The sequence below is a fragment of the Xiphophorus hellerii genome, chromosome 6, assembly GCF_003331165.1.
Source record: "Xiphophorus hellerii strain 12219 chromosome 6, Xiphophorus_hellerii-4.1, whole genome shotgun sequence".
Taxonomy (NCBI): Eukaryota; Metazoa; Chordata; class Actinopteri; order Cyprinodontiformes; family Poeciliidae; genus Xiphophorus; species Xiphophorus hellerii.
The window spans coordinates 3,799,687-3,814,352 of record NC_045677.1 but is presented as its reverse complement, the minus strand read 5'-3'; the positions used below and the strand labels follow the sequence as shown (position 1 = coordinate 3,814,352).

At 40.1% G+C, this 14,666-nt stretch overlaps 2 protein-coding genes across 4 annotated transcripts in view; one reads left to right on the top strand and one right to left on the bottom strand.

Moving 5' to 3' along the window:
* Positions 1–1,900, bottom strand: part of LOC116721567 (uncharacterized) — a 64,187-nt gene extending 62,287 nt beyond the window's left edge. For all 3 annotated transcript variants that reach the window (XM_032565403.1, XM_032565401.1, XM_032565402.1), the window contains exon 1: positions 158–1,900. In XM_032565403.1, the coding sequence (XP_032421294.1) occupies positions 158–221 (64 nt within the window). In that variant the 5' untranslated portion in view covers positions 222–1,900. The remainder of the gene's footprint in view (positions 1–157) is intronic.
* Positions 1,901–3,250: 1,350 nt separating this feature from the next.
* On the top strand, positions 3,251–13,077 carry LOC116721618 (Krueppel-like factor 9). Its single transcript, XM_032565490.1, has 2 exons — positions 3,251–4,409; positions 8,619–13,077. Exons 1-2 carry the CDS (start codon positions 3,893–3,895, stop codon positions 8,861–8,863), a joined length of 762 nt encoding a protein of 253 aa, XP_032421381.1. The 5' UTR covers positions 3,251–3,892; the 3' UTR covers positions 8,864–13,077.
* Positions 13,078–14,666: the final 1,589 nt, after the last annotated feature.

Sequence of the window (14,666 nt, the reverse complement as noted above, 5' to 3'; positions counted from 1 at the left end):
CTAAACATAAGGTCCAATAGAAAAACAAAAACAAACAAAAAAAAAACACTTAACTTTAAGGTAAGAAGTAGTGATGATAAACGCTCTCACGTCTCATGTCATGATCTCAAATTTCTCCACAAACATTAACATGAAATAAAAAAATCTCAACTCTTACCATGAAGAAGTAGAAAAATCAAAATAACACGTGGACAAGCAAGCAGCAACACAGACACGGCCATAGCAACCCAGAGTCAGCGCAGGTCCGGCAGCCTCGGCAACCCTGACATGTACATGAGGGATGAAAGCCAAGCTCTGTTCGCTTAACTCAATGACCGGGCTTGTATGTGTGGACTTCCACTGTGACCCATCCTGCTCAAAGCGGCCAATCAAGACGCAGCTCCCGAGCTAAAAGCTACAAACACTCAACAGGCCAATCATTGGCGAGGCCTCGAGACTCAAAACACATGAAGATGTGTGGCCAAATTGGACACATGAGGCACATATGTAGAGAAAATGTAGGTTTAGTATATGGAACACACATCTGCTTGTAAACGTACTAGTATCCATGGACTTTTCCACATTTTGACATGCTACCACCACAGAACTTTAATGTATTTGATAAGGATTTTATGTGAAAATGGTGGATAATTGGGAAGAGGAAGGAAAATAAGACATTTCAAAATTTGTTGCAAGCATTTGCTCCACTTTACACAGAAATACTACATAAATTCCAGTCTAACCAATTGCTTTTGAGTTTCATAGTTAGCAAATAGATTCTACCTGTGTGGAATTACACTCAGTAAATCCAGCTCTTCTGTTTCTGGCCTCACAGGTTTTGTTAGAGAAAATTGGAGAACAAACAGCATGCAGTCCAAACAACACAGCAGACTGGAGGAAGATGCAGAGAAGTTTAAATCAGAAATAAATAACATCCCATAAATCTCTGCTACATCAATCCTGATGGAAAACCTGACGAAAGAGTGACCCGAATCCTGCATTTTGTTGATAAAAATCGACAAAAAATTATTTTCTTGGCCAAGAAAATAGAAAAGAGTCGGCCTCAAAAATATCTATTTATTTGAGATTTCTTTTTAACAAGGCAAAACCTTGTTTGTGTTTTGATCTACAATAATTTGCCCATCCATTTCCTACAAAGAATAAGGTAGGCTATAACTACCTTATTCTTTTAATCAAAATATTGCACGCTAAGTCTGAAAAAAAATCTTAACAAAACTTGTTTTGTTATTTTTTTAGTTTTCAAAACTCTCATGTTTTTGGCCTCCAATCACTTTTGACTTGAGAATTTTGACCCATGCCACAAAGAGTTTGTACCCCCCTGCTGTACATCTAATGAAGCGGTATTTACATAGGAAGTGTTGGATAAGGTAACTGGAACACTTTGTAACAGCTAGATAGTATATTTGATCAGCAGGCCTTTGATCCTTTAATTAACAAACAAATAGTGCATATAGAATTGACAGACACAAGACTTATTATTTTTATCATGTTTTTATGCAACAAGAATAGAAAAAGGCCAAGCTAGCTGATGTGCATCGTTCATTAGCAATTAACTAACAAAGACACACCACAGCATTGTTTGTTAGCATTATGCTAAGCAAAGATTTTATTTCACAAGACACTAACCCTGCCATTTTCTTCTTCAGACACTTTGTTGTAGATTGTAGGGTCATTATGTTGCATGACCTGATTTGTACCAATCCTCCACTGTGGGAGAGATGGTCTCACATTTGACTGGACCAGGGCAGGTTACCGGGTAACCAGCTCTTAAGAGTGATCATTTCAAAACCTCTCTAAGTTTTCCCAGCTTATCGTTTCTTTGGTCTGGCTTCCTTTTGAGACGCAAGGCAAAGTGTGGGAATGTCCTGCTGTATGGTGCATAAAGCAATTAAGCTCTGCCCCTCCCTTTTTCATTTTATTAAAAGAAAATTGAATGTCAAACATTATTTAAAAATTCATTCATTTTTTTAAGATTTTGATTCAACTAAGGATGGAGATCGCTTGAAAAAATAACACAATATAAATTTTTTGACAAATAACATTTAAGATTTTTATTTACATTTTGTCAAAACAAATACAGCATGTCAAAAATTATTTAATTACTTCTTAAATAATCGTTATACATGTTGCAGCAATACACTCTTTTCTGGGGGTGATTTCTCTAGGCTGAATCAGGCTGAAGCTGAAAGAGCTACTTGTCATCACCCTAATCTTTAGCTTTCTCCACATGTCCTCTATCAGTTTTAGGATTTCAAAATGGCAATATTACTTCCAGCCAGAAGAAACATATTGGCAATACAAAAAGATCACTTTCAACCTGATTCTGCAAGGGGTGTGAATAGTTTTTAGCTGAATCAAGGTTAAGTTTTTCCATTGCTTTTAAGGGACACAAAACCACCTGCTTTCAATCATTTCTGGCTGCAATAGAAATGGACCATGGAGTGAAAAGTAATAAGTCATTCATTTTGCATAAATATTTCATAAATCTGTGATATTTTGCTCAAAGTTTTCACACCATTAGTCTCTCATTCCAACCCAGGGTGACATTTGAGACTGAAATCGCACACTCAGCTTTCTGTGATAACAAAACAAGCCCAATCACCAGCCCCCCACCACCGTGCTTAACAGTTGGTGCATTTTCTGCTGTGCTTTCCAAGGACATTTCATAATGTCAAACATATTATTGTTTATTTGAAGTTTCATCTTCCGCCTTTGAACAATTTTGAACAATTACTTTTGTTTTTTAAAATCAAAACCGTAATGTTTGTTTGGATGTGAGGAGGATCTATGCTCACCTAATAAAAAGCAACATTACTTGTGGAGGCTGGAAGACAAACCTGTTACAATGTTGTAGATATAAACTAAGATGGGAGGAATAAGTCTATATTGTGTTTCAAAAACCTAATTTAAAAAAAAAAAGAAAAAAAAAAGCTTGTCAGAAACAGGGATGAGTTTTGGATTTATCTACTCCTGGCCAATCAGCCACGTCCTCTAAGACTGGATGTGGAGGGGAAAAAAAGAAACTAAATTACCCAACAGGCGTCATCCCAGCCTCCTTTCTCCATCATTAAGCTGCTAGAGTGCCACCTACTTTCCACGATCCACCCGCCAGCAGCGTGGTCCACGCCCATAATGTGCGTATGGGTTCACGCCACCTTCTCGTGCGATGAAAAAAAAACCAAACCTTTTTTTCCACAACTGAGAACGGTCAACATACTATTCTTTCCCCCCTCCTATATTAAAGAGTAGGAGGTGCATTTTACATTCTGTCAAATATAATATTCTTTGTTGATCAAAATGTTTTTGTGGCGTTAGTTTTAATGAAGTGATGATATGACAAACGACCGCATAACAACCAGTGCCCACGTTTCTTACATATAAATATATATATATAAATAATTTGAACGCGACAACTATGGAAACGTTAGAATAAACACGGATATAGCATTTTAACATCTAATTGAAGAAGAAAAAGTTTTCACCGACTTCCCGTGAACGCGCCGTTAGTCCGGACTAGAGAGGGAGGAGGAGGGGGGGGGTGCGTGGGCGTGGGTTGACCGGCTTTCTCGGAGGCTCAGACACAATGAACCGTCAGACGGAGAGGGGCACGCGCGTTGGGCCCGGGGCATTAGCATGATTTTAGAACATTAATATTTTTAGACGTGCCTTGATATTGTTTTGTAAACTTCCTCTTAAACTGCTGACACACCATATGACCGCATCAACTCTCGACTGGAAGCAGGTTGGACGTCGAGTTTGAGGAGAACGAGGTCGGGATCAGACCAACGTCACAGTTTGCCCCTCCTAGCGAGACTTTTCGTTCTTTTTTCCCCCCGCGGACACACACACACACACACACACTAAAAAAACCCGAAACCAAACAAGATAAAAAATGTCGCTGCCTGCTTCGTCTGATTACTTCGCCGCGGAGTGTCTCGTCTCGATCTCCAGCGGTCCCGTACTGCACAGACCCACTCCGGTGGCCCCCGCCAGCCAGCCCGCCCCGGTGGGCCTTCACCCCGGGGAGCCCGACGGGTCGAGCGAGGACAGGGAAGTTCGAGAGACGCTGAGGCTGGAGGGAACCAACATGATGACGGTGGCCGGGATCCTCACCGACCTGCACAGCAAGTTCCGCCCGATGTCGGCCTACTCGGAGAGCAGCAACTCCTCGTGCGGTGGGGAGAGCGGGTACACCACGTTGTCCGACCCCACCACCCCGACCATGACCCCCTCCGCAACACCCGTCCCCGGACAGCAGCAGCATCATCTCCAGCAGCAGCACCTCCGAGGGGCCGGGGGAGTCGGGCCTTCGCGGTCCCCCGTCAAACGACATCAGTGCACTTTTGACGGATGCGACAGAGTTTACGGGAAATCATCGCACCTGAAGGCTCACATCCGGACACACACAGGTACACGACAGCCGCTTGATTACATCAGCACTTTACAGGACGTGTTAGCTAGCTTTATCCAGCTACCCTGCTTTTGTTCTCGCCCACCTTAATTACACCGTAGGAAATGCTTCGTGTGCCTAACTTTTATTAGCATGGCTGTTTTGTTTGGTTTTTTTTATCCTCGTTGGGTTTGTTCGATAAACGTGGCCCCACAAAGAAGGGGATAGAAAAAAAACCGAACTCCCCTCGGTGACAAAGAAGTAAACTAACAAAAGAACAGGGCTGGACGTTAAAAACTGTGACGAAAGTTTTCCTCCCCGCTGGATTTGCATATGAAATGAACGTAAGACGAAACCTTAACGTCGGGGACACGGAGTTCAGAAGCAGACACGTTTCTGGCAGCAAGTGCAGGATGGGGGCGACTCTTCATCTTACCATCCTCTCTCTCTCTCTTTTCTCCGTATCACTCCTCTATAATTCTGAATTATTCATACAAGTTTAGTTAGAACAGCCGCAGGAGGTCCCGTCCGGATATGGAAACGTGATTTCTTCCTGTAATCTATTAATTTTAGCAATTCAGCATTAAAATAGAGCTCAAGTGGTAGAAATAGGACCATGGGCGAACCTCTTCTTGCCTCTGCCCCTACACTTCCCATCGCCTCACACATAACCAGACGCAAACACACTCCTCCTGACAAGCCCATCCTGCTAAAACAACAACTTTATTGTACAACTTATGGCATAATTTAATGACAAAAGGTAGAAAAATGTTGGAATAATGCCAAAATCTTGCATGTCGGTTCAACATTAAGTGAGTTACAGTTAATTGTGTGTCTCCATTTCACCTTGAAACGTGTGAAAAGTTATGCAACAAAACCACAAAATGTTCTTAATTTTACAAAAAAATAGAGAGGGCTGGTGGGGGTTAACCACAGTGGATGATCTAACTTTAGCATTGGTGAGAATAAATGACGGTTAACTGACTTGACCTTTGACTTGACCTTTTAGTCAATCAAAACTGACACGTTAATTGCTGTAGAATCACACATTACTTACTTTTACAAGTACAACTTTGAAACTGAAATGCAAACTCTATTTCTGTGGTAAAACCAGATTTTGTAAGACTATGTAAGCATGTGGTCTTGTATCAAATTAGTGGAGTTTTCTTTAATTGCTTACAGAAATAGTATTTTACAGACTGGTTTATTATTAAAAACAGTAGAAAATACCCCTTCAGTGGAAATGACTACTTTTTGCTGCATAAAACACATTTTTTGAAAGTTAGATTTCACTACACATATAATTAGCTTATGCTATCATCTGGGACAGCAGATCAAATGGAAACATTTATGTTTGAGTTGTACATTGTCCATTTTTAAATGAAATTTAATATTGATAGATATAGATATGCGTATATTTTTACAGGAAAAAAAATTCATTAAATATTTACAGATTAGCTTTTTTTTTAATGTTTTCAGAAATAGAATAACGTTGTAATAAACAAAGAATCTCACCAGACTCCTGAAACACTAGTTCTAATTTAGCACTAAGATAAAAGCTATGAATCGCTAACTTCCTCTCCATCAGTGACGTACGGCCATGTTTCTGTGCAACACTGAGCCATAACACCTTTTTTTCCTGAGCGCCGCCCCTTAGACTGTGCCGCCCTGGGCAATGAGCCACATTGGTTGCACCTATTACTTTCCAACTTAAATATTCTCTATGCAAAAATCCAAGCTAAGCTATAAAACAGCAACCGAACATGTGGATCAAGGGCAGGAAACTTCGCGGCGAGAACTCACACTTGGACGTTCTCCAACAACAACGTGGTCAGGCTTTGTGAACATGGCAGCAGAGAGCATCACGACTGATCCTGGTGGCTTTGACTCACGTCTGCAGGAGATTAAAGATGGCAGCGTGCGTAGGAGAGGCTGGCCGTGAGGAGAGAAACCCCACATGGGGGGTCGTCTTTTTAAATCTGAGCTTGCTTTCAGAGTGCAGGGAGATTTTCCACTAATTTTCCTCCATACAATACTTTATTGTACAGTGATAAAAACGACATACAGAAAGCTGTATTGTTGCCCTGAGAAGATTAATATATTATGCTCTAAGCCAGATTACTTCAAATAAAATGTATTCAATGCTTAACATCAATGGTATTTACACTGTAAAATAATGTCCCGTTAATGTTTGGATTGTGCACATTATTAGTCATCCATTCAATCAACGCTGCACACATGCACAACTCTTAATTCTTACGTTTTATTTTAGAATCCAGCTTAATAATTGCTCAATGTTCATACAATTATTTAAAACACTTGAGTTCAGCTAACACTGATTTTCTTCATCTTAAACTTTGGTAATGTTTTTTTCAACTGGTGAGTCAATGTTAGAATCTCATTTAATGCCACTCTTCCTTTAGTTGTGATTGCGTGTGCACTTGGCGAAAAAGGAGATTTAGAGTTCCACGCATTGCAGTCTGTGACAAATAATGCGCCAGTATGTCTACATACTTGCTTTGACATAATTCCTAATCGACATCGTCTTGAGTTTTAATAACTTTATATTTTAATACTCCTACTATTTAAAAGTAGTTCAACCTCTCTGTCTGTCTACACAAATGAACCTCCTGGCACCATGTTTAATTCCTAATAGGAAGTCGTATTTGTTCTGCAGCAATCTGATTGGCTTTGAGCTACACTGCCCCCTATGGGTTTGGCATGTTCAGAGGTAAATTTGTGAGGGCTCAGGTGGATGAAAATTTTTCTGACACCTATCCTGTGTGTACAAAATAATTTTTTTTAAATGATGTGGCGGAGATATTTGTTTTGATGAAGACCCAGCTTCAAACTCAAAGTTCTCATGAGCTGTGTCCTGATTGTTTAGATGTTTGCTGTCCAGCATACCTCAGTGAAACGGCAGTAGGTTTCTCAAAGTCTTGCTAACGATCTAATCATTTGATTAAAGTGTTTTAAAGCTAAGGGACACCTCAAAGTTAAATGACACCCACCCTGAAGGAGTGGAACTTGAGACCACTGCTTTAGCAAGCTATATGACTGTTAGCACAGTTTGCATGGTTAGCATTACTTGCTATAAACCTCAGTCTCCGCATTTCCAAATTTCTCCTGTGGCGTTTTAGCTCAATGTCTCTAAAAAAGGTACAAATTTATGTCCTGTGGCAGGCAGGTCTTTTTTTTTCACAAATCACCCCACAAATAGTGAAAATGGACTACCTTACTCTACACTCCAGTTTTAAGGCATTTAAAAAAGGGTTGAGGTGGGGAAGGCTCTACTGTCATCAAGTAGTAGAGTCTCCCAAACACCACCTTCAGGCCTGATTTCAATGTATTGTAGACTATACATATTTATATGTATCATTACTCACAGTAACGTAAACATATCACATACGAGGAAAGGAGGATGCTGGGTGTGGGATGGTGCCATGGCCTCCCTCTGTTGCTTCCTTATGTCTGCGCTGGCTGGTGTGGACAACCTCACAGTCTCTGGTGGAGTGGCTCGCTCCACGATGGTGAGGATATTCTGGTCCGGCTTGAATTGGATCCCAGAGGATGGCCCAGCCCCTTGTTCACCCTGGGGGCTGTCCAATGGGGTGGGATAACACGGTTCCCTTTACTTCCTCAGTCTTTCTAGGTATGCTGTGGATTGCTGGTCTCCGACCAGGGATTGGGGTATTTGCGGGGTTCCCTCTACTCGGTTTCTGTAGGTGAGGGACGATGAGGCCACTGGACCCCTGAGTACTGAGTGCTGTAAGGTTTATGCTCTTCTAAATATTTTAGCCTCATCTCAATTCCAGATGACAAATTAGCACAATCACACCCCACCCATAGAAGTTCACATTATCATAACACAGAAGACTGAACGTCATACAAAACCAGATTCATATATCATTATGCAACCTGTCTACTTTGATGTCATGACCAAATCTGGATTAATAAAATCACTCATCCAATGAAGAAGCCATCCCTAGATGTCCCTGTTGTAGACCAAACTGGCCGTGGCAATGGAGGCAACCAGCATATCGTATGCCTGGAATGTTAAGGCAAGACCCTTGAAGAAAAGGCTTCAAACTGATTTCTTGGTGCATGTGTCATGCAGAGTTTTATGACTTAAGATTAAATAAGAATGTATGTAAGTGAATGTTAATCTGTATTGTAACATTGGAGCTAAACCGCCAATGTCTTAATGGTTCTTTCCGCCCTGCTGCAGGTGAGAGGCCTTTCCCCTGCACCTGGCCCAAGTGCGAGAAGAAGTTCGCACGCTCTGACGAGCTCGCCCGCCACACCCGCACCCACACGGGGGAGAAGCGCTTCCTGTGCCCGCTGTGCGACAAGCGCTTCATGCGCAGCGACCACCTGATTAAGCACGCCCGCCGCCACCCCGACTTCCAGCCCTCCTTGCTGGCTCGCTGCAAGGCCACGCCCACGTCTTCCCACCAACCCGCCCACACCTAGGAGGGCGCTTAGGTGATGTCTGTTTCAAAGTCAACCAGCTACAATCAAATCCACTGGGCCGTACTCCAAAACACACATGCACACACACGCAAGGAAGAGGTGAACATCTAAGAAATCTCCCCATTTCAGTCCTCACTTACCCAAAAAATGATCTCTTCGGACCTAGCGCTCTTCCGCTTGCGATTCCTGGTTGCACACGCGTGTATAGAAGTTTACAGAACAGCAGATTGGACTAAGCCTTCTGAGGTGTTAGAGCTTTACTGCAGGCGGGTAGAAATTACGCAGCGCTGCGTGAAACTGAACATATGCAAGAACAAAAGAGGAAGTGCTTTTAGAGATTCACCACAGAACGGCAGATGGATGGATTTTCTCCAGAACATAATTGGTTCCTAACCACCACCTTGAAATTTAAAGGTATAAAACACCTGTAAAATTCAATCATACCAAGAAACATTCCTGAAGCTTGCCTCCAACATAACGTTAATACTGTTTCCACCTTTTCTAACCAAAAAAAACCCCCACAACTCACAGAATACCTCATTGTTTAACGCAGGTTCACGGCAGCACAATCAGTTTCAGTCCTGATGCTTTCTCTTTAGCTTCAACGAGAACGGTGGAGTGCATCCTAAGCCATAGAGAACTCCGAATCCTAACGTCTCAGATTCAAACACTTTTTTGCAAGTTGCAGGGATTTTTCACATTTTCTTTCATTTCTGTAAAAAAAGAAAAAGAAAAAAAAAAGATGATGTTCATACTTCTCCTCATTGAGATTTTCACTGGTTTCTCATGGTTCATCCTTAGGGCTAAGCGTTAAGTTTGTGATATTAGGTAGCCGGGCGGTGACTAGAACTTTTTTTTATTTTTGCTGTTGCTTTGCTTTTTTTGAGTCCTAGCGATGAACCATTCATGTTTATTCATTAGTAGTAACTATATGTGGGATATCTTGTCGATATTTCCATCCGATCGCATCGTTTGGTCGGGAAGCAGAACACACCTCTGTAGACAAGCAGTTTGCACACCACTCTGAAGGCTAGAATCATTATCTTCACATAATACGCAGCAGTGTTATGTCTAATATTGATGCAATTGTATATAAGCTTTAAGCTTTTAATGTAGAATAAATGGTAATGCTACTAGCAGCAGAAATTATACATGTAGTCCTTATATTAGGGGTAATATTATGCTAGATAGGTTGGCATTGCCAGTGAGAGTTGGTGTGTGTGTTTTGTTTTCTTTTTTTTTCTCTTTATAATTTGAAAGGATAGTGATTGAAATTGTAAGTGTGTGCGTGTGTAAAAGTTGGACTTTTTTCTTTTTTTTTTACTTTTCTCGGCGGGGAAGAGAACGGATGTGTGTTTAGCTCGGTGCTGCCTTCAGATTAAAAGCATTCGATCCTCTGGCTTTGTCAGACCAGATGGTAGAATGTGTGGAAGTGCGTGGGATCAGGTGTGCCAGATGGATTTTTTTTTTTCCATCTTCTTCAACTTCTTTTTCTTCCAGTGCAGATAAACAAGTCTTACAGGTCCCACTGGAAGAATAATCTGATTGCAACAGTTTTTTTTGTTTTGTTTTGTTATTTGTGTGGAAATCCAAACATGGTTGCTAGGCATTTGGATCATCGGCACTGAAGAAGAGCTGGTGTCAGTAATAAGATGCAAACAAAACATGACTGCAATCACTTGACCAAACGAAAACGAAATTCTGACTGCTACATTGTCAGACCTGATGTGTTAACAAAACAAAACAAAAAAAACAGTGACAGCAGCTTTTATTAGCCTAATAAGTTCAGTCTGGTGCTGCTTGCTTTGCTGCTTTGTCATTATGCATAGTTACAGTTTTCATCACTCTTCAGTCAAAATTTCAGTGGAGAAGAAAGAACATGCAGTTCATTCCTACACTGTTACAGCTAGACATTCACTAGAGTATTATGGCTACTGGCAAAAAAAAAGGATTCATAAAGTCAGATTTCTGGGAATAAAGTTGGAATTCTGGGATTAAAGTCAGATTTTCATTCATTATTATTATTTCCCAGAGGCCCTAATCCTCCTCCATAGATATCAGTTATAACTTGTAGGGAAAAACAGGTTTTGTGGGTACAATACATGTTATTTACCAGCATGAAGTTGCTACTAGTTTACTTTGCGCACTGCGCACATTAATTAGCATATGGTCCATTTTGGGTTACATTAATTTACTTTTTCCCGACTCAATGCACAAATTATCGTAAACCCACTGCAACTATAAGTAGAGGGATGGGAACTGTAATTCCTGGCTGTTATATCGGGGAACAAAATGGCGAAGCAGCAAAAGTAACCCAGAACCATTTTTGTCAAACGAAAACGTACCAAATAAAACGTTTAAAACCTGTCGCATAAAACCCTCCAAAACATTAGAAAGAAAATCAAATCATTCAGGAATAAGAAGGAGCCGGCATTACATTTTTAAGTAAAGACTAAAAATGACCAAAGTATTGTAGTAATTATTGAAAAATACAGATACGTCAATGTTATTTGTAACATTCAAAAAGCCTTGACATACCTTTAGCAGGTGAGCACGCGCCCCTTTTTCATACTCCACCCGAACAGGCGTTTTACTCCGAGGTACACAGTTTTCACTAAAGCCTCAAGAGGGCGACGTAGAGCTGGGAAGAAACAAAAAAAAGGAAGCGAACGAAGCTAGACTCGTTGTATCCTCCTCCCTGCGAGATGAATTATCCCCACGGGGAAAATGACAAATCTCTCTTCGCTCCGTTCCTTAAAAATAAGCCTGGTTGTTGTTGTTGTTGTTGTTGTTCTTCTTCTTCTTCTTCTTCTGCTCAAGATTTAGCTGTTTTGTGTGAATGGCGCTACCTTTTGGTTGGGTGCTTTATTGTTGCTGTCGAAGCGGGCAGTGTGCGCAGTTTGGAGCAACAGGTTCACTGCGCCACTTCCTGTTGCATCACAAGTAAGGGGCTTTTAACCGAAAAATTTTCGCGACTGAAAATTTGAGTCATTCTGAAAAGCGGACTTTGGTACCAGTAACCGGGCCACGCATGTTCAGGAGTTTTTGCTCAAGGTGAAGCCAGTCAGTCTTTCGTGTCAGTGATCCCTGCACTGTTTATCCCACATTCCTTTTGTCTCAGCGACCAGGTCTATCGGGAGACGTTTGAAAGCCTTGAGCATCGTCATGACTACTTATTCACCGTGTTTACAGCTGCATCATCACAAAGGTGGATATTCCATCAGAAACATGCAAGATGGCACTTTTTTTTTTTTTTTCCCTGAAAGATGCACATGGCTGAAGAGTGGAATGGCTTGCACTGTGACTGAGTCTCTACAAGCACGCACTGTGGAAACTTTGCTAATGTTTATAACAAATGGTTTGTATAAAAAGAGAATAAAACTGCCTTTTCCCCATTTGCTTTAAAAAGCGAGATAAACGAACCGGGTAGTCGTTGCTTTTATTATTTTTGTTGTTTTTCTTTTTTAGTCTAACTTAGTTATCCAGGCCATTTCTTCTTGTGGAATTTCTTCCGTAGATGATTGTTGTACCTTGATCCTCCAACGTAATCTCTTCCGATTCAAGATGTCTTCCTCTCTATTTTTCACAAACGGCAGCAGTTCAATGTCGGTTCCGTGTCAGTGGGAACCCGTTGAAGTAAAAAAACAAAAAAAACAAAGCAACACTGATAATTTTTATACACTTTTTTTTTTTCTGAAGGAGGTTTACTGCTGGCAGTAACCTACGAACACACGGACTGTTTAAAACAAAAGGAACAAACACAATCTACTTCTGTTTTCAGATGTCCTTCTGTCTCTCATGGCAGGTGGACGAGTCAGCTGACTCTTATAGCTATAAAATCACAAGAACATACCTCACAGTTTTACTTTGTTTTGCAGCGTCGGTGCAGATTCCCTCCAACCCTTTCTTTCCAGTATTCCCAGCTTGTCATTTAGCCTCTAGTTTTCCAAAGTTTGCTGAAGTCCTTTCCGACAGATAAATCATTCAACTTCCTTTAGGCTTTGGCTACAGCAGGGTTTTTTTTTTTTCTAATAAAGGGTTTAAGCCTTGGATGAATCTCTTTTTTTATATTATTATTATTTTCTTTTCTGCTTTGAGGGGCAACGATATCTCAACCACACTAATTCAGTTATGCACACTGTACAGGAAGTGGATGTGCTGTATTTTTATGTTTTATGATGGCTCATTTTTCTACAATGTTGGTTGTTTTTTTTAAAAAAAAAAAGCTCTCCTATTAAAGCTTTAGTTAAGGTCATTTGGAAGAACTGTGGAATTAAATAATAGCTACAAATGGCTGTTTTTTTTTATATTTATATTCTCAGGTGTCTTAAAATTGTAAGATTTGATTTTTTTTAAGCATTTGGAGTTTCAAAATTTTCCTGTGCAGCACCGATGTATAAGCATTTTATTACTTTTGTTTTGCTGATTAATTTATTACATATCAAAGACACATCATTTATGTGGTTTGTTTTCATAACTCATTTTGTCATATGGGACTGTACTAATAGTACACTGTTTCAATGTTTGTTTTACTATTTCTTTTTTTTTTTTAAATAAAAAGTCTGACGTTCAGAACTTGTTTGTGTTTCCTTTTGCTTAGGCTGATAAAGACCATTAATGCACTGTATAATAAACACAGAAAACCTTTTTATGCTGTGTGAAATTAAGAAAAAAAAAAAATTCCTTAAATAATTTTCTAGTTCTTCAATCTCAGAAGCCTACATCTTAAAATTTGACTAAAAAACTTCTCCAGTTTGCTAAAAATTTTGCTAAAACAAATGCTTAAAATCACCAAAGTTTTGCAGTAATTATATAAAATATTTAAGAGAGATGCATCAATGTTATTTGTAACATTCACAAAGCTTTGACAAACCCTTAGTTGCCCCTTTTTCCATCCCATTTTCTCTCCATCAGAAGAGCTGTTTCACTAAGAGGTACAGTTTTCACTACAGCCTCATAGGGGGCGACGTCGAGCTGAGAAGAGAGACAAAAAGAACCAAAAGAAGCCAGAGTCGAAGTATCCTTCTTGTCTTCCCTGTGAGATTAATTATCCCCATTGGAAAAAAATGACAAATCTCTCCTCACTGTGTTCCTTAAAAACAAGCGTTGTTATTCTTCTTCTGCTCGAGATCTGGTCTTTCGTGTGTATGGCACCGCAATTTGGATTTCATGGAACATTACAGTCTTTCCACTCCAATTCTGAGAAGCGCACCTATCTTTCCTGTATCAAATTACCCTGACAACAAGACACTCCCACCATGGGATTATGTTCCTGCAATCACTATCTTATTTCCCTCTATTAATTTAAAAATACATAGAGATTCAAATAATTCTATGTATTTTTTAAAATACATTTCTTTTCTAAAAATAATATTTATTTAATTATTTAATTTCACCATTTAAAATGCATATTAGATCATTTAATGAGTCATTTAAGGTATTTATTTCATGATACAGATATATTTCTGTTTGACCCTTTTGGCCCCCCATACATCTCTCGTGGCCCCGCTACAGAATGGGGTACGGCGCAGGCCTTCTAATGTCCACATAATGATGGTTAACGCGTCTGTGTTGCAGAGGAAGCTGGGCTCACTAGTTGCTGTGCGAACAACGGCAGCAAAGGTTCCACCAAAAAAAAATGCTTCCAGAAACAAAAACATGGCGATATCACACGTACGTTAGAAAAAGTTCAGCACCGTTCAGAATGTTAAGACTTAGTGAGGGTCCTTCGTTGTAGCTTCTTGTCACCATTCAGAAAGAACAGAAAATAATCATGAATAGTTTATAACCATGGAGACTCGAC